Consider the following 25852-nt stretch of genomic DNA (forward strand, 5'->3'; position numbering starts at 1 on the left):
ATGAGCACATTGAGCTGCGCAATTAATTTATGACATTGTGGTCCCTTTTGACAAATGGAAAAATAATGGTGCTTTGTGATCAGCTGCAAAGGAACATAATAGTCCCCTGCCGATCAATCACTCCAGCCTATTAATAAACAGTGACAACGTAATCGTGAGAATGGCTCTGTTGTAGGACAACAGTTTTGGAATTGCCAGTGACCCTCGCTGGGCAAAGGCACATTTTCCTCTGTTTAAAGTGTAGTTTGAGGCTGAACTCCTGGGAGATTCTATTGGATTTAAATGTAGTTAGGAGATAAAAATGAACACAATCTTTGGTCAACCACTGCAAATAAAAATATGCCTTAGGAATAAAGAAAATGAAAGGACACCCAAGAGAAATCAATCGGTAGGCTCCAGATATACTGTGAACCCTGGCCAGGAAGTAACAGCAGTAATCGTGACTGGAAATACAGGAGCGGTTTAGACTAACAAAAATCGCAGTGGGCTTGACTTTTCTAAAGCGTTGTTTGTAAACCGGTGTTAGATGTCATTGCGATGCAGAGACGGATGTACTGGGAGGTAGGTAACTACTTACAGGAAAAACAAGGAATGTAATCCAGTAAATAACTGCTGTGAAATTCTGGTTATTGGGTTGTCATCTAGAATCCTGACAAAACAGATCACAAACAATTTCACCGTGAGACACCTTTGTGAACTAAGACCAGGAGAGCCCTGTCTGCCCCCGGCACCTGTTCCCCTCCTCCCTGCCCTCCGAGGACCTTGCCTTCTCCCCGCGACTCCAAACTCAGCCATGCACGTGCAGTTCCCCCCGGACGGGCCCTGGACTGCAGACAGACCTGGGTTTTACCCTTCACCTCTGGACACTTGGGTCCTGCACGAGCTGCTCTTATTTATTTATGGGCCGGACGTGGAATCTGTAAGCACTTTGACCTAGTGCTCGGCTGAGTGAAGAGCGAACGAGAGAAGATTCTGAGCGTATCACGAATGATTCTGTGGTGTCAGTGTTTACATGACGTATTTTACAGACCCATCGGAGCTTTGAGGGGAACAGCGAAAATATTTATATAGTCAAATCACTGTTCTTCAGTATACACGGTATTTCCCAGAAAAAAAATTGGACTGAGGGGAATATGCCTTCTCTCCTGTTGCATTTGAAGCTGGGTACCATTTCCTCTGGCTCCCAGAGGGCCCTGAGGGAAGGGTCTGGAGGAGGGAGTGACACTGAGCACCTGTTGTGTGCCAGCGCCTTGAAGGTGACACTACATCTGTCATGAGAGTAGACCCTCGCAACATGGCTCTTAAGGAGGACCGGGACCGTAGGTGGCAGAGGGGGAAAGCCGCCCGCTGCGGTGCGCCTGGGGCCTTTGGTGAGCGGCCGAGGGCCTGCGCGGTTCCACCAGACCCAGCCGCCCGCAGCAACGGGGCCAGCAGCCCAGAGAGCGTCCAACTGCCCTTCGTTCAGGCACCTGCCACGACGCCCCTTGGGTGGAGCTGCTGGCCCTGCCTGGAGAGTGGGGAGTCACCAAGAGCCACCATGTGTTCAGGCTTCTCTATGAACACTCTCAAAGTCACGCAGCTTTTAACTCGCTTACTTTCTAGGTTAACGGTTTTCCACAGAGGGCAGTTCCCCCCAGCGGACACTTGAGAGTGTCTGGAGATATTTTTGGTTGTCATAACTCTGGGGGCAACTGCTACTAGCACCTCGTGGGATAGAGGCCACACATGCTGCTAAACAAAATGCACAGGACATACTCCCCTCCCCCAGTCAGAGTTATCGGGGCCAAACACCAGTAGAGCTGAGGTGAGAAACCCGGCCACAGGTAAACACTGGTTGGCTAGCTGGCTTGGCAAGCCTGGCGCCGGGCTGAGAAGGCCACCTGAGAGGGCATGGCACCGGTTTCTCTTCCCACAGCCACCACTTGGTATGCCATTATCTGAATTGCTTGGGCAAAGTGCTCCAGATTACGTGACGACCAGAAAAATAAGTATGGTAAACAAGATACATACGTAGATGGAAACTGTGGACATTGCTGCGTATCATTAAGACGGAGGTCAAGGAAAAGCCAGAATACTCACAGCCAAGTTAGCTGATGGAGGTCTTTGAATACTCCAGGTCTGAGGGCCGTAATGCAGTTGTGATTCAGATATCTGCAAACAGCATGAATGAGTGAATTAGGCAAGCTTGAGACTCCATTTCAGCCACATGGCATTAGAATATGAGCCACTACGATGGCCGTGAACTGTGGGTGTCCGTTCCTGAAAGCATTCTACAGAGGGGGACCCACGGAGCACCACGAGCCTAGGGCCAGGGTCAGGAAAGTGGCCCCAAATAGTATGTTGGGATATGATATTATGTTAGAGTATAGAGTAGAAGAAATATGGGGGATGATATTTGCTTTTGGCCTTTTTCACACCCTTAGTAGATTAGGATTTTGAGAAAGTATGTAGGTAAGTAGCACAGGTTAGAAAAAAAATGCTAAAATAGTGTGGAAATGACCCACACTTAAGAAGACAGAGTTAAGGAGAGCCTTTCTATCTGTCTCCTGGCGAAGCTAGAAATCTTTTACTAGTTCTTTCAGCGAAGTAATGAATCTAAGTACTTGGTGATAACCTAGTCTTCCCATTTCTCTACAACCAAGTCAAAAAGGTACCATTCTACCCTTTTGATCTTTACTTAAAATTGTACTCTGAATATAATTGTAAAGAAGTTACTCACAATATTTGAAGATTATGTAATCCCCAAAATGCTTTCCTGGATATGTGTCTGATACAATTATGCTGAAGAAATCTGGCAGGAATAAGACAGAAGAGTCACGTGATTACGTCTGCATGTTTCATCCGGGTGTTGAACGTGCGCCCCAGTTTCTTTACGTAAAGACTTTTTGTGCATCTGGCTTATGGAGTTCCGACACTCCTGTACTGGGAGGTGAAGGCGTCACAAAGCACAGATAGCTGTCCCTGTAGCACCTGTGCAGTGAGATTCGGGCATCTCTGACTCGCGCCCCTGAACTCTGGTGTGACATGTGTGAAGAGGGGACCAGGAAGCACAGCAGCCTTCCTGCTCTGGCCCCGGGAGCGCTCTCCGTGAGAGGCTGGCCCACCTCTCAGCACCGAGGGTCACCCCAACTCCTCGTCCCTCTTCATTCCATGCCCATGAAAGAAGCCAGGGATGAGTCGTATTCTTTTTGATGCTGAGATGCCGAGTGAGAAGCAAAAAGCCAGTTAGTGAGGTGCTTGAGGTCACCGGTGTCCTCAGTGCTGGGACTGGGGCTTATTCACCAATGTGGCGCCCGGGTCATGATTTAACCCTCCGGGCAATTTAGGAAGAGCACCGTCGGTGGGGGATGGGGGCAGGAGGGGGGTATCTAAGCAATCATTTCCATTTCCTGTGCTCATTATGTACTGGGAGGTTGGCCCTGAGTTCACCTTTTCAAAGGCCATTAGGGACAGGAAATATCCACGCTAAAAATAGTAACTACGACTCCATAGTCTTTTAAATGACTTCTCTGTCTCTTAGTTGGATTTGATTTGGTTCCTAAAATATTGTACAACACTCTTAGTGGTTATGACAAGTCTCTGCAAAACTGTTGGTGAACACGTGCTCGGTGGGCACCTGGCTGTACTCTGAGTTTGGTTTTACCACGATTACTCCCTGGCAAAGCTGCCCAGCCTTTGAGGCATGAATGTGTTACAGGTGTGCCAGGGTATCGACGCCCTCGGCCCTCTAGGCGCCTGTGCGAAGCCGAGATCCGCTTCCACTTATCAGCAAACTCGTCTTTTACCCCAATTGTTGAACAAATGTCATTTTCTCTGTGTGCCACCAGGTGGAAAAGGTTGGTACTACAGAGCACATGCATTACGTCCACGGTGATGCACAGAGCATTAGTTCGAATCCTACAAAGTGGACGTGCGACCCAGCGAGACCTGGTGCCATTCCAACCCCCGTCCCCTGTGCCACATCTGTGAAGAGACCCTTCACATCCCGCGTGGATTCTGCTGTGAATAGAATGAACTCGTACACATCAACATCTGTTTTAGTATTCTCAGAGCCTTGGAGCGATGGAATGCAAGTTAGTGTGATGCATTTTGTTAGAACGGCAAACAAAACTAGAAAAGCAACGGGCATATTGAAGTCTGTCTTACATATAAAGTTTACTACCTATCTAGCACTACTTACATTTTCTTCAAGATAACTAACTCAAGAGCACAATGCACATTTCACTTATGTGCTGTCAGTCTTGGACAGACGGGAGCGGTCATGAGTTGTGGATTTGACCTTGTGCTTTTGAGCTGCCTGACTCGCCTGATATGTACAGCCTATTTGCCTTCACTGCCAAGAGTTAAGACTCCAACTCCTTAAACAGTCAAGAGCCTCTGGTCTATTTGGTCAGCTTGCTGGCACCCCAGGAGAACTAGGGTCCCAGGTCCCTTGTCTTAGACTCAGGCTGCTGAGTTTTAACTTGATCTTCTGGTATTTGCTCTCTGCCTTGCAGAAGAACAGCTTGGAGAATGTGAGGGGAAATTTGGAAACATGACGATCTGGCAAGTGGCAGCCTCTCTTTATTCAGAGCTGAGACATGAGTCCATTGAATATACTTTACACTGAATGGCTTTTCTAAGAATAACTTTCTGGTTCATGAATTCCTGCTGTTTCAGCTGTCAGGACTTTTTAAGCAGAAACGCCAGGAATTTATGTACCTGAAACTAAAGCAAATATATGCTTTAATGGCATGCATATTTATAGGCTATTTTAAATGCAACATTGCGTATTCATGAGCCAGGCGACTCCCTGAATCCCATTCTGTTGCCGATGACCGTGATGATCAAGAACCCCGTTTAACAGGAATTCTTCGTTTATATAAGGTTTACGTTACAATGAGGAGGAGAACTGCTGTTAGTTTCCATGGTAGCCATGAGAAAGTAGTATAATCAATCTCATAAATTATATTTTCTTTCTCTTAAAGGTCACCCTAAATTGTTTTCTCCAAAGTTAGAGAGGCTTGCTATTTTAAAAGATTTTTCAAATGAATAAACCAATCGATACAAAAAGCATTTAGATAAGTTGAGCAACATTTATTCATCTGACAATTAAAACTTTATTTTGATTTAGTAATTTATTTTTCCAGATGCCTAACTGACCTCAACTCCAGAATGATATACAGAGCACTTCAGACCAGAGACTCACTTAACGTTAAATTTGGTATCTCTCGGATGTATCTCAATAGAAATTAAGAATGCATATGTACTTTATTAGCTCGAAACGATCTGAAACACATATGAAGCCATGCCTCCTCCCCAGTCAAACAGAATAAAGCCTGATTCTTTAGCCCGGCGTGCGAAGGCCCTGCAGTCACGATTCCGTGACCTCTCCGGCACATGTCCACCGTTTCCCACGGGCGCCCTTTTCCTTTTGGCAAACTGTCCTGGTCACGCTGTCCTCCAGCCCCTCGAGAGTTCCTGTTTCTGTTGGTTTGCTCTCCCTGCTGAAGATACAGCCCACGTTCTCTTTAGTCCTGCGTATTAGTCCTACACATCATTCCTTCAACAAGTGCTGCTCGGTCCTCGTGTGTGTGTCAACATATGCAACTGTGAGTGGGGGTGGGTGGCACCTAGTACACAAGAGAACCAGAAGGACCGTCCAACTCAGAAGAAAGGTATGGCAGTCAGTAAGGGGATCTTCAAAATATAAGAACGAATGAGGGGTTCACGAAAATGAAATCAAGGTTGAGAGAAAAACCCAAGTTGTGATCAGAACTCAGTGAAGAAAACTGTGGGCGATAGAAATGTGTTTCTAGTTCCATTTCAGAAACAAGAAAATGTTAAGAAAAAGTACAGACCTGCTCGATGGGATCTGTTTTATAATATTCTGAAATACTGTGAAAATAGAAATTCTCAACTCCTACGTGGTTCCTGTCTTCTCAGTTCAAGGAGATGACCTCAGGACCGAAGTGAATAGAACTGATACAGGGCAGGGGCGGGGATGCCCAAGATGGTAGAACATGTCACTCAAAATGAGTCAAAGCCCTCTGTTTTGGAAGATTTCTCCTAGAAACTGAGAAACGCGGAAATGAGAACACCGAGTCATGACCCGTTACTGAGGAATCTGGACATAGGAAGAGCAGCTGGAAAATTTAAGGTGGCAAATGCAGTTTTGATTTTTCAAAAAGGAAAGAAGTAGGTTTCACAGGCTCAAGTAGATAGGCTCAGCCTTGGTTCTGGGCGAGAACGTAAAGCAGGCTACCGTGATGTCTCATCAGCACCGCAGGGAGAAAGGGATCCTGGGAGTCGCAAGAAATGGGGCAGTCGGCCCAAGCTGATGCTCTTATTTGAGAGACTGATCAGACAAAAACGTGCGGCGGACGTTGCTTCTATGTCAACCAGGCATTGATGGAGTGGACTGAGGATGTTTTTATGGACAATATAAAGAAAGATGCACATTATCTGAAGAATGATGGTAAAGGGGTCTGGGGAGACGGTCACACTGTTCTCTTCTGTGACTCACTCCACGACGTGGGTAAAGGTGGTTCACCTTATTTTCAGGTGACAGACTGTTGGGAGGAATAGTGATTATGTTGGATGATCCAATAAAGATCTTCAGTCTGATAAGAAAAGCTGGATCCGACAAGATGAAACCGAATAGGGACACATTTAAGGACACGATAAGGACAAGTAGCTCTCAAATGCCAAGTGCACAAGTGCAGGATGGAGAAGCCGCCACTTAGCAGTGACACATACGGCCCAGGCTTAGGAACTTTGAGGAATGCCCCCTAGGAGTTAAGGGTACGAAGTAGCCCCCAAAAGAGCAAACGCAAGCCTAAGGCACATGGGGTTTAGAAAGAAGAGTCCCTGGTTTCTCCCTGTTTTGCCCTGGCCATGTCACGGCGATCGTATTATGTTTATTCTAGATAGTACCCATAAGGCAGAGTTGGGTGGCCAGATGATGAACAGATTTGAAAACGGGTCCTTTAGGGAAGAATTTACGGATTGGAGGCTGCTTGGAGAAGAGACTTGTAGGGGGCTGCAGCGTGATGGCCAGTTTTAAATACCTGAGGAGGTATGCAGATGACTGATCGGGGTGCATCTCAGAACGAGGGGGGGCCTTAGAGAAGCCTTGGGCAGCAGCAGAGTCATGTGGTAGGGTACACTCATTAGCATATTGTGTGACGTTCCTCTGCCTCAGTGCCCTTTAGTTCCCTTCGTGGTTTATTTTTCTCTGCAGCCCTCATCACTCTCTAGCATACTATGTATTTTTAAAATTTTATTGTCCATCTCCCTTCATTGGAAGCTAAGCTCCGTGAAGGGAGGGCTTGTCATACGTGTTGTTTCCTGCCGTAGCCTCAGTGCCTGGCACCTCCTAGGTATCAGTAAGTATTTTTTGGAAAAATGCAGGAACATGGGGGTTTTGCCAGCTTTTACCCTCCTGCTGTCTGCTGCCCAGAGCTCTAGGTCGCTCATCTAGTTTCTTCTTTCCCCTGACACCTTTTCCTGGGGATGGTTTGGGTTTTATACTTTGGTCATTTGGGCTATTGTAATGCAGAATTGGGAAGAAGAGGGTAGCATAGAAGGACAGGAGGGACAAGGGCTTGGCGGAGGCTGGGGGAGATTTTTTTGGAAGTTTGGGAGAAAGCAGCCAGAGGGGCTGAGGAATGAAGAGAGGAGTTGGGAGGAGAGGAGATTAAGGAAGGACTGCTGAGCTTCCGAGCTGCTCCAGGGTGTCTGAGTGATGCCTGTGAAGACCTTGAGCTGTTTCCACATCACAGTTTGGTTGCGGGCGTCTGCCTTGCTGGTTGCAATGCTCTGAGACTGGAGCATGTGGGTGAACTTCCAAAAACCATAGACACGGGTCTGGCTTCGAGGCCAAGCTCTAACACTTGTCATCTGGCTGACTGCACAAACGAGCTCTCTCCTCCAAGGGTGGGTTTCCTCATTCCTGAAAGGGATCGAATGATGTCTGTCCTATTTCCCAGTCCCGGACTCCGAGGACCAAAGTCCAGATGAGAATGCCAAACGTTGGAATGCTGTGTAAATTTTAAAAAGTGACATATAGATATAAGGAACTGTGTTTCATCCCTGTGCTGTCTGTCCCTTGCATATGATAGACACTTGGTGAATGTTTGCTGATGGGAGTCTTATAATCTCTTTTCTCCGCATCTCTGGGGGAATCAAATTGCCTGGAAAGCATCAAATAGCAGCTCTCATCGGGAGAACCCCTGCCGGGTGAAGTCAGACTGTGATGTACTGTACCTAAGTTTTCTTAGACGAAGTAGAGTTAAATATTTACTTAGAGAAGTTTCCAGCCGATCTGGGCAATGAGGTTAATTCCTACTTTTCTCCCTAGAAAAGATTGGGGACCGAATTGTCAAAATTAGTGCTTCCTTATTCTGTCTCTCAGTGGGCTAGCGGAAGCCATGAGAGATAAATATCGACATAGAATAAAGCTATGGATCAGTGGTCCAAGAAAGGATGTGGCTGGAGTCTGATTTCAGTTCTCTTTGCTTGATCCTCTGTGATCCCTCTGCCTCCCCAGAAGTCGGCTTCCTTCAAAGTAGGGGACAAAAGCTATAGAAAGCAATTCCTCATGGGGCAGGACGGGAGGTATTGGTAGAAGATTCTATTAGATGCTAGAACCATTTCTTTCTATCTCTGGTGTCTGGTTATTGTAAAAGAAACACAACCTTGGGCATCAGAAGATACGGGCTCTGATCCTGGCTTTTCCACTAATTAGTTGTGGATACGGGGTAAATCATTTAACGTCGCAGACTTTCGTTCCCTCGTGAACAATAAGAGGATTTAATTAGAAATTCATAAGTCTCCTCTGACTCTAGATAATGGAAGTTAAGCAGCTACTCTAAAACGTGAATCTTTTTTGTTCCTTTCTGCTAGTGTTGTTTTTGTTTTATTTGTCCTCCCTTGAGCGTTATTCAGGCAGCGCAAGGACAATATTGATCCGTAGAATCAACGAGTTGCGATTCTCAGAATTTCCAGTAAGACTGGAAGTAGTACAGGTAGGATTTCCTCTCTAAAGGAGCCTGGAAACCAAGAGCCAAAGCATAGCTGCTCCCCCCGTAACCATGACAACATGACCACACGCTCCAGGATGACGTGAAGCTTCCGACAGCAGACGGGATTTACAGAGGCTGCAATCAACCCCCTCAGGGTCACCTGCGTTCACACAGGCTCTATCTCCCTTCAGTGACTTTCTTTCTGGAACAAGAGAGTCTGTACCCAAATTCGCAAACAACACAGGACTGTCGATGCATTCCAAACCAAGTGCATTTGTCCAGTATTGGCAAAAGATTCGATTATTTTCATTCCTGGATTTTAACCTATTTCACAGTTCCAGACACACTTTCTCCTCCATGCTGAATGCTGAAGGACCGAACAATAAGGTGACAGTCCCACCAAGGGGCCCATCGACATGACCTTGCTAACTTTTAAATCTAGTCTAAAGAGCATCCTGGCAAGTGCCCCTCTCCACTGTCTTGGGGTGATCGAGCTCAGAGGGACTGACACCCAGTCACTGACCCCTTAAGAGGTTGCTACTCTTAATTTCTTTGACTAAGTAGGAGGTATCCCAGGCCACCGATTGGAGTGTCCTTATTCCCTATCCACGGTAACTTTCCAAAAACTTTAAAACGAATGATTTGAGAAGTTATTGTCGTCCTCTCACAGTTGCTTGGCGAGTGGGAATCAAAGCAAAGAGAGTTTCCATCTTGATACAGACGGTGGCAAAAGATAGTTCGTGCAAGTTATGGCAGAGACAGTCCATTCCCGTCCCCCCGCAGAGACGGTTTCGAGGGATCCTATGTCCCGGACTCCGGGTTTCTTTCTTGGACGATGCTGGAAGCATCTCGGCACTTCGCTTCTCACTGACGACCATTTCTCACTGCTCACTGTGCCCTGTTTATGAACATTTTCTTTCCTCACAAATGCTAATATCGCTGCTTTCACTAAGAAGGTGTTTGCTGCTGTCATCCTGGGAGATAGTCTGTATCCCGTCATCACGTGTTTTAAATGACCCCACTCTTTCTTGTCAGTGTTTTTGTGCTGACACTCTCCCTACAAGTCAAAAAGTGTACCTAGTGCCTCTGGATCTGCTGTCTCATTTCCCAAATGACCTGGACTAAAAGCACAGAACTATGTGTTTTCTTATCGATATGCTTCATCTCAACTCCAATCTAACTCTGAAAAAAGTTTAATTAAAATTGGTTCGCTTTATATTACAAAATGGAAAAATAATATACTTTTCAATGCTTTATTCTCTAATGCTAATTATGTTTAGAAAAAGAAGTTTAACGATAGTTAATCGACTTTATATTTCATTGTCTCTTTAGATCGCAAGCATCTTAAATAAGACATCACAAGAATTTTCCCGTAAAAGCACTCTGAATAGCTACTTACATTTTTTTAAGTTCTGTGTATTTGATGAAAACGTTATCTGGAAGACTGTGAATTTTGTTTTTCTTAAGAGACCTAGAATAACATGTAAAACAGATTTTATTATGGATTTTATGACCAACCAAAGTCTTCCCTAGAAGCTGTGTGCTTGGGAACAGAATCTCTGATGAGCCTTCACGCCACTTAACGCACATCCAAAAGGGACTGTGGTAACTGAAGAATTTCTCGGGTGATAACGCAAAGCACAACGAAAGCAGCTCGCAAACGTGGGACCACTGTAGCCAGTGACTACAATAGACGGGAACATCCACGGTGATCATACTCTGTCTCTTACTCTCTGGGTAATTTCAAACACAGCAACAAACCTCAAAAAAAAAAAAAAACAACAAAGATCCGAACCTGCTCATGAATGCCCAAATTACGACGTGACAGCAAATTCCAGAGGCCCTCAAAACCTTATGCAAAGTGCACAAACACTGTGTAACTATGGGTCTCTTCACAGATCTCCTGTATGTTTGCAGGCTCAAATAATGCTATTAAAAAGGAGCTAGAATAAGTGGAATGTGCTTTTTTTTTTTAAATTTAGATTTTTAATGATATAATACTGGCATATTAGCAACGATGCATAAGTCAGAAAATAATTGAAAACCAGAACTGCAGACCACAGGCATTTGTGAACTAAAGGAAAACCCGGCTAACGTAACAAAGTTTAAGAAGCACGCAGAATTCTCCGATGGCTGGTGGTTTTAAAGGGAGTTTCTATTATTTCTTAATAATGACATAAACATAAACCAGAACAAAGAGAGATTAGAACAGGTTAAATACTTTTCTAGTGACTCGAAGGGCAAATATCCTCGAGATTTGAAGTCTACTCACAGTAACGTCACATTGCTGGAAACGGTCGGCACGGACGGTAAGCCAGCATTTACACACTCCAATTCAGTTTCTTTGCAGTCACAGTGTTGTGGATACTGGTTTAGAACTAGGGGGCAGAAAGGGCAAGATTTCACTAGGCAAAAAATACTTTAATTAGGATTTTAGCTCCAATAACTGACATTGTTGTCTTTTCTTTGAATGTGTAACATTTACATGTTGCTATTGAACCGATTCAGGCCCATAATGAAAGCAAATGAGAATTCTCTCCTAGTCAAATACAGACTAATGTGGTGTTCATCTCAGTTCTGGCTTCCAGTGGTCATTTCAGAGGCGTTTAACAAGTGGTTAGAAAGAAACCACAGGAATATTTAAATAGCAAAAGCAAAAGTGAAGCAAGATTGAGTTCTCCTTAATGAGAAACAGTATGATTGAGCAAATCTTTCACGGATATAATTGAGTCAATTCAATTGAATTGAACGGCACAGTGAGATTGCTCAGTAAATGCCTGTTGATTACAATTGAATTCTATTCTCTTCCCTTTTCAAACATCTGCTAGAGCAGGGAGAGGAATTAGATGCAGGTTCTGCCGTAGCCACCACGGTCCCTTATTGAAGCCGACCAGGTCGGATGCGCTCTCATTCCGGTTCTTGTTTCTCATTGACCATGAAGTCGAAGGGGGAGGCAAAAGCGACACGGAAGCCACAACGCTGAGGAAACCAAAGGTCCGCCTCTCGGAAGCGTCCCGAAAGAAAACCAGGCTTCGGAATCGACTCTCGAACCTTCGGAATGATTAAGATGATGGCATATAAAAGAGTGAGAAATCTATGGTCAAACCAGGTGGGGGTGGCCCAGGGGACAAACGTGTGTGCGTGTGTGCGTGTGTGCGTGCATGTGTGTGTGTGTGCGCGCGCACGCGTGTGTGTGCGCATGTGTGTGTGGTGGTTTAGGGATAGCTATGAAGCATTTGGTTTTGCTTCTGATCCCATGGATATTTATTCTGATGGAGCTAAGAAAATGAGAGTCCTTTTCAACTGTCTAGCTTTATTATTCTTTCTTTAAATCTGACTATAAGTCCTTTCTAATCGCTCTGCTTCTTTTACAGCACGTTTATCTGAACTCGTTTTTAAAAATCAATTTCACTGACTTTTCGTAAACTTAGCAAACTTGTGTTGAGTACCTGCTTAATTTGAAAGATGCATTCTGGTGTGTCAACTTCAGAATGTTTATATCTCAGTGTCCGTTGACACTGAGGATAGCGGTTGTGTTATTGGACCGAAAGACTGTGGTTGGACACTCTGATTTACCAATAAAAGAATTCTGTAGAATCTGAGCTGGGCCTGTTGCCTAAGCCAGAAAGGGGAGCAGGACCCCCACCTGCAAGCCAGTCTTGTCCCAGGCTCCGTGGGGTCTTCTGAAATGCCTCTTGCGTCTACCCCTACCTTACTCTTTGCAGGGGTGCTGGCGTTAACAGTAACCCATTAGTACTAAGAGAGCCTTAGTCTGCAAGACTAAGAAGAAATCGCAAGAAACGTAATAACCAGTGCCTCTGTCACCATTCTTCCTCCTCAGCCCCAGCAAGGGGGACACTTGGGTCGGGTCGTTCTCTGCTGTGGGGCTGCCCTGTGCACTGTGGAGTGTTCGGGAGCATCCCGGGCCTCTGCCCACGACATGCCAGGAGTGACCCACCTCTCTCCGGTTGTGACAACCAAAAATGTCTCCAGACATTGGGAGAGGTTCTGGGGGGAAGTGTTGCCCCAGGCGGAGAGGTACGGTTCTTGTCCAGTCTCCACAGTTCTGCTGGGAGCATCATCCTCACATGCTCTCATCCCATGCATCTTCCTCTTCATTAAAGGAAAATAAGCTCCCAGCTTTGGCTAGTGTGTGGCAGCGTGTGGCTCAGAAAGATTGTATGGTAACTTTCAGTTATATTTATTCTCGATTTTTAATTTACTCTAACTTTTACATATGATACATTTGTGTATCATAAAGTATATAAAAAGCATAATATACTGTTAGTGTAACATTTAATGTATACACATAATTATATATACATACTAATGTTTGCAATTAATTGTACGTACGCCTACATAATTATGTCTATATGTGTACATATATTATGTATATTATATATAATATCACATGTTATACACATATGTAACATGCATGTGCAGAGACATGATTCTACCTACAGGATATGGGCCAAACTCCAAAGCGTGCACCCCAAGCCCTTCATGGGCTGTCCCCCTTCCAGGTTGGGTCCCGCACCCCTCCCCCATGCACGCAGCACCACTGCGAAGGCTCTGAGAAGCGCGCCCTGCACCTTCCTACCCCCATGTTTTGCTGATCTTGCTCCCCTGCTCATCCCATTGCCTCTTACCCTTCCCTCCACCCAAGGACTTCCAAGTTCATCTCAATGTCATCCTCTCTGTGGGTCTTTTCCCTCCCGGGGCAGAGCCATCATTCCTTCTAGCGGGTTTCTGCGTTCCCTTCCGCAAACCCTATTCCTCCAATTCAGCACCAATGCTATATCCTTCCTGCTTCTACAAGGACCTGTCTTTCCAGCTACCATGTGCGGTATGTGTGGGCGGGGCCACATCCTGTCTATCATCGGACTCTCAGGGCCTAACACAAGGGCGGCAGAGTAGTTGGTGACCAATATTCTCATGGAAGAAAGTAATTAAAAGAAATACGATCTTTATTTATGTCACAATTATTCACTCCCTATATATTCTTGCAATCAGAGGCCGATACATGAAATGAGCACGAATGGAGCGTGTTGTGTTTTTTGTCTTTTCAGTCCCGGGCAGGCAGTAGACCAGTTGACCATTGCAATTCTTTGACCCGAAATGGAAACCTAAAGGGCCTTGATCACACTCCCCGTGTAAATCCACGCACCACAGCAGGGTGCCCGCAAGCTGATCCCGAGACTTTGAACCAACGCCACTTACAGCACTCCTGTGTGAATGCCACTTTATCAGCATTTCCATGGATTGTGCCAAATATAGTCGCCCATCCACTAGTGTCCCCTGCGAAATGGTGATGAATATGTGTCAGTTATGCTATAAATCAAATATCAAAGTACAAAACAAAAGTCTAAAAGTTTGGTCATGAAATAGGTTAAGAAATTGGTTTAAGTAATTGATAACATCAACGGTAAGGGAGAAAAGCAAGGCAGACATCTAGAGTTTTTCTCTTCTCTGCAATTACAAATGTTTCAAATGTATGTATCATAAAATCTATAATGGAAATAGATACTTATTTTACATACATCTTAAAAAATAGCACCTATTTCTAATACCGACATTCGAAAGTTTGATCTTAACTTTTGGGTCCTCAAAAGAAGATATAATCTAAATTTTATTTCGTCATATGCATACTGCTGCATATGTATGTAAAGATACATACTTGATAGATGTAATGAGTTCTGATAGTATTTATGTCACCTGACCTTTTTAATAAACCAAAACAAAGTCCCTTTTAATAAAGGCTATCTAGTCCCGTTGAGAGAAATAATATTTTCTCGATTCGTCAGAGGATATGATCTGCTCATTTGCCAAGTTTCTCTTTTTTGTGATAAAATAATATTATTTTTAAAAAGGAGGCCTGATTTTGAAGTATCCTCACTTTAGCATGTGCTATTAACATGGTAAGATACGCAGTATAATGTATGATACTGACGTTCACACAAATAGAAAAGTAAATTTAAGTAGCTGTCCACGGGTCTCTTTGATCCCATGCAGTGAAGAGGAAAGGCCAAGAATTTGAGTGGCTTCCCACTGGCATCCAGAGAGATGCCCTGTCACTGAGCACAGACTGAGCATCTACTCTGTCCTCTACTGTTCTGGGCTCTGGTGACCTGCGAACAAGACGCAGACAGGATTTCTTCTTGACGAGCTCGCGTCTAGTGAGAGAAAGATAGAGAAAAGGCAAGGCGGTCCGTAGTACAGTCACACGAGTACGCCAGGGTGCTATGGCAACAGAGAAAGGGTGCTTGTCCCAGACGGGTGATGGAGCTTCCGGGTGGGGAAGCCCGCCTAGGGCAGCCAAGCTTCTCAGGTGAGGAGGGGGCGCCCCGGCTGCATTCTAAGGGATGAGTAGGAGGGGTTCGCAGGAGGCGAGGGCACAGGTTCCATCAGAGGGATGCACGCGTGAGACCAGGGCGGAGAGCAGATTCCAAGGACAGACGCCCAGCATCTCTGCCAGGACTTTGCTGTGTCACCGTAATCGCTAGTTGGGCGATGCCAAGGAGTGGCAATTTTGTGTGGTAGAAAACATACAAGAGTCTTTCAGATTCAGGAGGTCTGGGTTCTAGTGTCTACTCTGTGACTAACTACGCATCTCGACCTCTCTTGGCATCAGTTTTTCAAGAGGAAAATACACAGTTAAATTAAGTAACATATACAGTCTCAATATACAGACCGGAAATGGCCTGTAAGACCCTTTCTGATCTGTCCTCTGCTTCCTTCTTTACCCCCTCTATATCCCTGGTCACTCCGCTCAAGGCATAGTGGCCTTTCTGTCCCACAAACACGTCGTCTTGTTTCATTCGGCCTCAGGGCCTTTGCACTTGCTGTGTCCTTTGCCTAGAACTCCGTTCCTCCAGAATATTTCATGGTTTCTCTCCTTTCATTTCATTCTCAATTCAAATGTCATCATCTCAGAGAGGTCTTCTCTGCTTATGTCTTTAAAGCAGCCCTTCCTCCAAGTCACTTTCTATCTCATTTATGGACGAGCTTATTGTCCTCCTTGTTCACGTGGCCCATGTGAACTTCACGAGGGGACGACTCTTGTCTCCCTTGTCCCGGTGATTTTGAGAGCACCTGGCACATAGCAGACACTCAATCTAGGTCTGTCAAATCAATTAATTCTCTAGGTGGGCCTTTCGCAGGAAGCCATTTAGAATTAGAATATGGGTATCCAAGTAGAATTTAAAATACAGTTTCAACTTTTGTCAAATACAACACTTTATGATACTGTATTTCTGTTTTCAGCAACCTCTATGTATGAATATTCAGGTAATTATCACAAACAAATAGGGGAGCGATTATTTGTATTCCAAAAGGATTCCCTAGAGAATACCAAGCCATCTCTTGGTTCATTACAATTATCCGAGCCGCCCGCAGCTTTGGGGGGTTCATGAGGTGGGGCCCACAGGTGGGAGTGGGCGGGGGGCTCACCACAGTTCTCCTCATCGGCGCCGTTCCCACAGTCATCCACGCCGTCACAGTGAAAAGCACGCGGTAAGCACGTGGTCAGGTTCCCACAGGGAAAATATCCTTTTGGGCACAGAGGAGGGACTGTAGCGCCTTCCGCCAGTGAGAAATCTGCGTGAGAGGGGACAAAAATCTCATGTAATAGCAAGAAGGAGTCAATACGGCCAAACTCTGTTCGTGTTATCCCATCTAATTTTCACAAGGACCTGTGAGTTGAATCAGTCTGGTATGCTTCTTAGCACACAACTTCTATGTACAGTTTAAACAGTCGCAATCATACCTAATGCCAGCAAAACCAAGACAGTAATCAAAGCTCATTTTGAGTTCACAGCCAGAAGGCAATGGTAAACAAGACCAAAGCAATTACCCTACTTTTGTAGAAAATCAAAGACTTGTCTATTCCTGGAACTGAGAGGCAAAGCCATGAGCTCACAGGAGCAAATAGGTGAATTTATTTACTTATTAATCTTTTACAAGAAAGATTTGAGGTGGCTTAAAATAATGCAGATATGTGTGTGTATATATACAAGCATATATATAACAGTTTAAGTGTGAATTAGAGAGAAATCCAGAACCACACCCAAATAAGGAGCGATTATAGTAAATACCAATATCTCATTGAGCTAACTCTGTGCCAGGCAGTTGGCACACTGGTTTATCTGTTATTCCTGAGATAAATCTAGGTATGGGTGGTTTTACACTTTATGTTTGAGGGGTAAATGCAGTCATCCATCTGGAAAGTCACAAAGGTCGGATTTGAGTCATCCCCCTGACCCCAGAGGCCCACCCTTAACCTCTGTACTGTGAGGATATCAGCTGAATCAGGAACTTGCATTCGAAGAAACATAAGTGTCCTATGAAAACCAATAAAAAATAACCTTCTCAACATGAGAAAATTAATGAGAGCCGAACAAGCGGGTTGAAAGAGGGAACGCGGAAAGGAAAGATAATTGACATTTACAAAGTTACTATATCTGGGGATAAGATGACCGAAAAGTTCCAGAAATTTATATGTAAGAGACATCCTTTCCATTTTGAAAGAGTACTTTCCAGAAAATAAAGAGACGTGTTCTTTGTCAATACTCTAGTAAAATGGTGGAATTCATGTATTTTTTAACAAGGAGCGCAACGCGAAGTCACAGAAATAGACTCGGGCATGGCTACAATTCATTACAACTCATCGAAGGGAGCAAAGGGTGTCGGCAAAGTGTCCTTCTCCATGCCACTGAAGGTTGGCATCGTGGCCCGGCGTGCCCTTGGGCCGGCGCCCGATGCTTTTTAATTAGCAGAAGGATGGAGCACGAATCTCTGTGGAGCATCGTCTACTTTGCACGAGGCATCTCCTAATTATCCTGCTTCCTGGCAGCTCGCGTGGTTGGTGTTATTACCTCCAGGTGAAGATGGGGACATAGAGATGGAGACCATGAACACACGTCCGTCCGCTTTGATTCTTGGGAAAACGCCCCGTGAGAGCCAGGCCCCCAAGCACAGCCGCCTTGTAGCCAGGTGTCCCCCCAACCAGGCGGGGCACTGGGTTCTCCTGAAGCAGGTGAAGCCTGCCAGCCTTCATCATTCAACAAACAATGCCATCTCTTTGGGAGCAGGAGTTTGAGTGTAGGCACTAAAGCTACATGTGAGTTACGGTGCCTGTTAGGCTTTTGGTAATGCCATTAGAGGATGAGCGGAGAATTGGATTATTTGCGCTTTAGTCTTTTCGCCAAATTCCAACAAACACATAAAGGAGAGAAGCCTGGACCCCTCTTGGGGACAGCCGAATATAACAGTGCACACTCTCCCGGAAGCTGCTGGGCCTTCCCTGAGCGGGGACGGTGGCCCTCAGAGGCTTTTCTGACCTCTGGATTTTTGTTTTTACAAAAGCAAGATATATTTTCTCCGCTATTGCTGCAGTGGTAGATGAATGATTTACTGTCAACAACCAGGCGTAGGACCCATCGGGTCTGACTATTTTAGGAAAACTCTCTCTGCCACGTGGCTCTGGGGGTTGACTTGTGACGTCTCTTCACAATGAGTCATAGATTTTTAAATCTCTTAACTTCTTGTAACGATTTCTGTAGAAGGTAGATTTATGAAAACTAGTAGTCTTCCTGTGTTCAGAACATGAGTAAGAGTCAATATATCTTAGTGTAGCAGCTTTGACATTTTTAAGACAGTAACTCACAGTTAGAAATAAATTTACTATCACAGTTCAGCATACAAACACACACAGACTGAAAACAAAGCTCCTTGAAATATTACTTGCCTTTTGCTCCGATCATTGCTATTTTATCTTATTCGCTTGAAAAGGGATCACAAGCCACTAAGTTGACCTCATGATCCATCCACTAACAGGATGTGACCCGATATTTATGATTTCACTCATATGTGGCTTATGAAATAAAAAGCAAAAAATGAACAAACAAACAAAAACTCATAGACACAGACAACAGTATGGCAGGTACCAGAGGGAAAGGGGGTGGGGGTTGGTAGAAGAGGGTAAAGGGTGTCAAATCTATGGTGACCGAAGAAGACTTGACTTGGGGCAGTGAACACACAATGCAATATACAGATCATGTGTCATATAACTGTACACCTGAAACCCGCAGAATCTCATTAACCAATGTCACCCCAATAAATTTAATAAAAATTTTAAAATTGAAATAAAAAATACAACTGTTCATTAGTGATGTCGTGCCCTGGACACCATCACGCCTGCCCGGACTGGCATTCTCTTGGCCACTCACTAACTGTGTGACTTCAAGCAAGCTACTTGACCTCTTTAAGCTTGAGTTTTCTCATATTTAAATAGTTACTGTCAATATCCCATTGTGGATGTGTTTCACGAGCAAGACATGCCTAGTGCTTGTGGTGTCCTGAAGGGTGCCCGGCCCACGGCGAGCCCTCGGGTACCGTTGGCCGACGGGCGATTTCAACACGAGATAAGAAAACGGGACTGGGAGAAGGAGGCTCTGATGCTGAGTGGAAGCGCGCTGTGCCTTTTTTATGTGACTTTTTTTATTTTTTTAATTATTTATTATTATTTATGCCTATGTACCTGGTCTTCCTAGTCTCCCATCCAAGTACTAACCAGACCCAACCCTTTTCTGCTTCCGAGATCAGATGGGATCGGGCTTGTTCAGGGTGGCATGGCCGTAGACTATGGACCACAGCTCCACTGGGTTTTTATGTGACTTCTTTTAAAGAAAAAATAGGGACTATAACAAAACTTCCCTGACTCCTTCTTGTTCTTCTATTTTAAAAGCCATATAACGTATGTGGTTTATATCTTAAGCATCCTCGAATCTCTTTTGAAAGTGCACGAGGGGTTATAAATGATGACTAAGCAATGAAAATGTCCTTATGACCTCTACGATATTAATACTGTTCTATTAATGATCTAGAAGAGGTGATTAGACATTTGATTAAAGACGATTTTGAAGCAGGAAGCTGAGGCTGGGTTATCACAGAACCAACCTTGACCTCTTTGAGGGCTGCACCCAGCTAAATGCCCACTTCACAGAGACTCACCTCAGAGACAAGCTAGCACCTGTCACAGACGAGGTCGATATTATTTCCTTTTCTGGGGATGGGGGGAGGGCCGACCGCATGCAAACAGAACCCATGGAGGGACTGCTTTCCTCATCGTTTTCCATCTTTCATCCGAGGATCTAACACATCTCAAGCTATAAATGTGACGTAGAAGGAAAAGAAATAAATGAAATCTATTCCCTACTCCCTGCTCTCTGTATCCTAAGCCCTTATTGTCTGACTTAGTGCCTGGTGCTTACTTCATGCTCAGTAATCGGTTTTAAATGAACAAAGCCACGAACGGGTCCTTTAGAGATAAAAGAGGAACTGAAGAAAGAGCCCCCTTCAAGAGGCAGACTTCCCAGAGTTGCAGGCTCACATTTTTATTGAGACAAAATACTGTTTAGTCTTCTGTGTACGTCATTTATCATTCTGTTCTATCGTTATACAATTTAAAAAATAATTAAGAACCCCTGCTGTACTTGGCACACACCGAAAAAGAATCGACCGAGGAAAGATTGTGCTGTCGCCATGCTGTCGCCGTGCTTCCCCGCGGCCTGTGGAAGTGGAAGGGGCTGTTTCCATGGAAACCTGGGGCGTGTGCGAGCGGAGACTGGGTCTGTGGCTTCTGCGGGAATTTCTGCGGGGCGCCCGCCCCGAACACACAGCCTGGCGAGGGCGGACACGCGGACGGGGCTCGCTCGGTCGTCGGCCTCCTCCCTCTGGTCGCCATCCGGCCACGTCCGTGCAAGGGGTCTTTAAACGGCTCCTCGAGGGCCGCCGGACGCCCCTGGACGGCTGCCCAAGGACGCCTCTCGCTGCCCACCGTCGCCTCCCTTGCGTTTCTGGCGTCTTCTGGAGCCTGAGTGTGGGAACCCGTGGAGACGCGCGCGCCCCTCTACTCGGCCAGTTCGGGGCCCGTTGTCCCCGTGGCCCGCTCCGGCGGGGACCGAGCTCCCGGGGGGACTCGGGGTCCCGCCCGTGAGGCCACTTCGCCGAGCGCACCGCCCCCAGTGCAGCTCGTCCTGCTCGGACACAGTGGGACCCCCGCGGCTCCTCTCCAAGGCCAGCCCCCGCGGCGCCCCAAGAGACACCCAGAAAGTACCAGCTGAGCCCCCTGCGCGCCTGCGGCCCTGCCGCCCGGAGCTCAGGTCCCCGGGTCCCCGGGAGGGACGGAGTCCACCCGCCAGGACCAGGAGTCGCCCGGCCTCGCTGGAGCCCGCCCAGCAGGTGCACGGCCGGCGAGTGTCTGCAGGAAGCTCGTGACAAAGCCTGTCTCAGGTGAGTGGAGGGAACCGCCTCTCGGTCGGTGGGTGTCTCCGCGGGAGTTTTCTAAACCTAGAAATTGCACGCTACACGCCTTTACGTTCGGTCCCCCCCTGCGTGACGGGACTGTGCGGCCGTGAGCGTCAGTACAGGTGCGATTCGGACGCGGTTCCGCGCACACCTCTGCGCCACCTCCTTCCCACGTCGGATCTTCCTGCCTTAGCTGGATTTCAGTTAGCCACCATTTTCTGTCCTGTTCTTCTGGGACAAAGCAACCACCTTAGGCTGTCTCTCGGGGTCCTACTCGCAGATTTTCTGCAGAAACCATCGCCCCATCTTCCTCTGCAGAGGATGGCCTCACGTTTGAACAGATGGATGGGGAGAAATGATGCCTAATTTTTGGAACAATATGTGTTGATTTGAACTGAGGGGGGAAAAAGAGAATTTCAAATTGTCGACATCGCCCTCACAGGGATGGATTTCGGCCCGCGTGCCCTCAGCCGGGTGCTGTCACCTAGGTCATGAATCCAATGCCGTGGTCCTCATGGTTCTGAGGTCTAAAGGTACATGGAAACCTCCCCAAAACATCTCTTCTTCTGACCAGTAGCCTGCTTACGTTCACCCGTAGGGATGCATTCTTTTGGGTTAAAACCTTGTCTTTTACTGTGTAAATACCTATCTTGTACTGCACAGGCTTGAGAGGCCCTCTTCTAAAACCTGCCCGAGCACAGTGAGCTCAAGGAGCAAACGTTCGGGTGGGTCAAGGAAGAAGAGCGTGGCAAGGGTGACAGGGAAGGGGACATGCGGGGAGGAGAGCAGGCGGCGACCTTTGTCTCTCTGTCTCTCTCTCTCATAATTCTTCTCCGATTTGTTGACTGCTCTGTCTCAAGGGACTTCCACTGGCTCTTCGTTCTCTTGGTGGCAATTCTCCCAAATTCTAGTCTCATCGACTTACAGATTTACCCGCGTCCACGTGGCTGGGCAGGAGGCACCTCCCCCAAGTGCGGGCGCCACTCACATGGACTGCTGGTGCCGAGCCGTGTGGAAGCCACCCAGTCCTAGGCTGAGGCCCTGGCTGCTTCCTTCACAACGCACAGAGGAAGAAGAGGGTCTCCCTTCTTGCCCACGGGGAGGCCCTCCGTCTGTTCCGTCATATTCCATTTGACCTCATCTCCTCAGATTCCCTCTCCGTTAATTATTTCCTTTATCTCCAATGTTTTCAATATCCCTGTATCTCTACTGGTTTTTCCATTAACCTTAATCTTATTCAGTCTTCAAAACAAACAAACCGAGCAAGCAACTAGCCAACCAACCCACCAATCAACACGATTCCTATTATATCCACGCCAGACCTGAAGCATACTTCTCCCTTCAAAATTAAATTCCTTACCACTCTTTTCTCTTCGACCCCCAGCATTTGGTCTGGCTTCGCTGCTCTGCTGACATCTTTCCCACTAGAGGCATGAGCATCCTCTTGTTGCTAGATACAACAGGCATTTTATAATGGTCACTTTACTTAGTTCTCTGAACCATCTGCACAACTAACCACAGTCACCAAGTGGACACCTTTCGTTCTGCGGCTTTGTGATATCTTCCCCGCCCAGGTTTTCCTCTCCCTTCCCCCACCTCCTTATCTCCTCAGGGCATTGGCTCCTTTTTCTTTGTCACTCCCCTGAATGTCACCCATACGCGTGAGGTCGGAGGTTTCTTAGACCAACTGAGTCAATTAAAGAGTTTTAGAGGAACCTGCAAAAAGTTCCTCTCAACTGCAAAGAGGGTTTTTGTAGTTTGTCCAATAAGAACATTATAAAGTTCTAAATGATCACATATTATAATAAGGACTTCTTAGAAAAAAAGAGTATTTAAGTGTTAAAACTTAGAGAGAACATATCCAGGAAGAAAAGACCATACTTTGAAAGGAACACATTTAGCTTTATGAAAAACTCCTTCACTCACTTATGCTCGTGGGCTGGTGAAACTTTCATGTCTGACAGCAGCGGTCTGGAACACGGTGTCTGGAACTGTGTGTGAGAAAGTTGGATCTGGCAATGTTACCAACATTCGTTAGGGACATTAGCCCTCTGGTTCTGTAACTCATAAGTATTTTCTCCCAAGTTGTCTTTAACTTTGCTTATGACAGGGGCTCTGCGGGGGGCGGGGGGGAATGATCAGATCCTGACTATAAAATGACTATGCAAACTGAAAATAGGAGGTAACTTACTTGATTTAATCAAGGGTATCTGTAAAATGCCACAGAGTATAGGACACTTGGCGTGAAGCTCTGAAGGCTTTGCCTTCAAGATGGGGGACAGGACACAGCGTCACCGTCACTGATTTGTTCAACACGTGCTGGAGGATTTAGCACGTAGAGTGAGGCAAGGCAAGCCGATCGATGTCGTATCGGGAGAGAAGACATAAAATTTCCATTGTTCATGAATGATTGTGAACTTAAAAACTTTAAAATAATGCATTATCACTATTAGTGAACTTAGGAAAGTTTCTGTAAAAATCAATTTAATTTCTACATATCAGCAACAGACAATTAGAAAATGAAATGTTTAATAAAACACATGTCTTCCTACAGCATCGACAGTGTCCTATATTTAGGAATAAATCTAACAAAAATCTGCAAGACATTTATGCAAAGTATAGAAAATTACTGAGAGACGTTAATGACCTAAAGAAATGGAGACTTAATATTTTAAAGATGTTAATTCTTCCCCCAAATTGGTCTTTAGTTTCAAAGCAATTACAATAAAAGTCCAAGAGTGTGCATGTATGTGTGCATAGAAATGGATAAGTTGTTTCAAAAAAGCATGGGCTAGAAGGGGCAGGTCAGCCTTGAAGACAGAGCAAAAGGGAGAGAACTTATCTTTATAAAAGACTTATGAGAGAGGAGCGATAAGTCAGGCAATATGATATTGGTGCAAGGATAAGAAAAAAATAGACCGATGGAAAAGAATAGAAAGTTCAGAAAAAAACAGACACAGCTATAAACATTTATGACCAAGTGGCAGTGGTGACAGAGAGTCAATTCTATGTGGATTATAGATCTAAACATAGAAGATAAAACAATGGAGTTTCTGAAAAGGAGTACAGGAGAAAATCTTTATGACTTTAGGGTAGAGATTTTAAAAAGAATACGAGAAACAAACAAAAGCATCAATTGTAATGGAAAAGAGCTAAATTAGACTATATTAAAATTAAGATCTCTTGTAAAAAGAAGAAGAAGTCATCATTAAGAAAGTGTAAAGGCAAGTTGCAGAGTAGAAAATGTTTGCAAAAAAGTCTAATTAAAAGATACACACACATATACATATCTACGAATTAATGAGGAAAACATGAACAAAAAAGAAAAAAAGAAAAACAGGCAGGAGACTTGAATAGAAACCAAACAAGAGATCATCTAAATGGCCAAATAACATCTGAAAAGGTATTAAATCTAATTTGTAATCAGGGAAAAGCAATTTTAAAACTACAATGAGATATCACTGTGGATTACCAGTACGGCTATAACTTTAAAAACCGACCCATCACACACGACTTGGCAAGGATGCGAAGCTATGCGAACTCGCAGACACTGGCAAGAGTGTCAATCAGAACAACTGTTTTGAAAACACGGTTTGTCATTATTCACCAAACTCGAAGCTTGCCGATCTCCTGAGTCAGCAGTTTTCCTTCTAGGCTCCGCCCACAGAAACTAACGCACAGGCGCAGCAAGGGGCTCAGACGAGAATATTCAGACACTTCATTCATCACAGCCCCACGGGAACTGAGAACAACAATACACGTGTCCTGGGAGAATGAAATGGGTGAAAACTGTGGTATAGTCACCAATGACACACTACGCAGCATTGAAAGTGAACAAACTGCATTGTTCGCAGTGACTTCGGATCAGGCATAGCCCGTGGGCCATTGTCCTCTGCCTTTTAGAAGGATGACGTCCAGTCGGGACACTCCTGGCAGCCCTGACTTTTACGCAAAATAAGACATCGAGACTTGGCTTGTGCTGCTCCCTCTATGTGAAATGCAATTTTTCTCCTTTCCCACGCCATCCCTTCTTTGATATTCGTCCCAGAAGTCACTCCCTGAACACTTTCCTGACCCCCTCCGAGACCACCCCAGAGTGCGAACTGTCTCTCTTTTCTTCCCAAAGCACCCTGCGCATACCTCTGTGGCAGTATTTGTGGCAGTTTTATTATAATTAGAAATATTTTTCTCTTTCCCGTAGTTTACTGCACCCCAACTGTGGAAGGACACATTAATTTTGATTCTCCCAGTGCCTGGGAAAGTTCTCAATTTTTAGCACATACCATATGCCTCAAAATTATCCAAGCTTCATCGTTGTTTCTGTCATCGGGCGCCATACACCTGAAGCCCGGTCTGTGGAAGCAGCTGGCAGGTGGGGACGTCAGTGGCAATCCCTGTCGTAAGCGCGGACCACGCTTAGGTGCCCGTGTGTTGGATACGATGTCGATACGGCCTAGGCACACGTAGAAGCTCCAGGCTCCTCTCCCTTCTCTCCTTTGTCAATGCTTCCATTTTCTTATGTTCCCATTTTTGCTTGAAGC

General features: G+C 45.5%; 1 protein-coding gene across 1 annotated transcript in view; it reads right to left on the reverse strand.

Moving 5' to 3' along the window:
• RXFP2 (relaxin family peptide receptor 2) overlaps positions 1 to 25852 on the reverse strand; it is a 105688-nt gene that overhangs the window by 20505 nt on the left and 59331 nt on the right. Inside the window, exons 2-9 of the mRNA XM_039863320.1 lie at positions 22675 to 22735; positions 16455 to 16601; positions 14226 to 14303; positions 11278 to 11383; positions 10405 to 10476; positions 2720 to 2791; positions 2080 to 2151; positions 578 to 649 (exon numbers count right to left, since the gene is read on the reverse strand). Of these exons, the coding sequence (XP_039719254.1) occupies positions 578 to 649; positions 2080 to 2151; positions 2720 to 2791; positions 10405 to 10476; positions 11278 to 11383; positions 14226 to 14303; positions 16455 to 16601; positions 22675 to 22735 (680 nt within the window). The remainder of the gene's footprint in view (positions 1 to 577; positions 650 to 2079; positions 2152 to 2719; positions 2792 to 10404; positions 10477 to 11277; positions 11384 to 14225; positions 14304 to 16454; positions 16602 to 22674; positions 22736 to 25852) is intronic.

The sequence above is a fragment of the Pteropus medius genome, unplaced genomic scaffold (assembly GCF_902729225.1).
Source record: "Pteropus medius unplaced genomic scaffold, Ma_sr-lr_union100, whole genome shotgun sequence".
NCBI lineage: Eukaryota > Metazoa > Chordata > Mammalia > Chiroptera > Pteropodidae > Pteropus > Pteropus medius.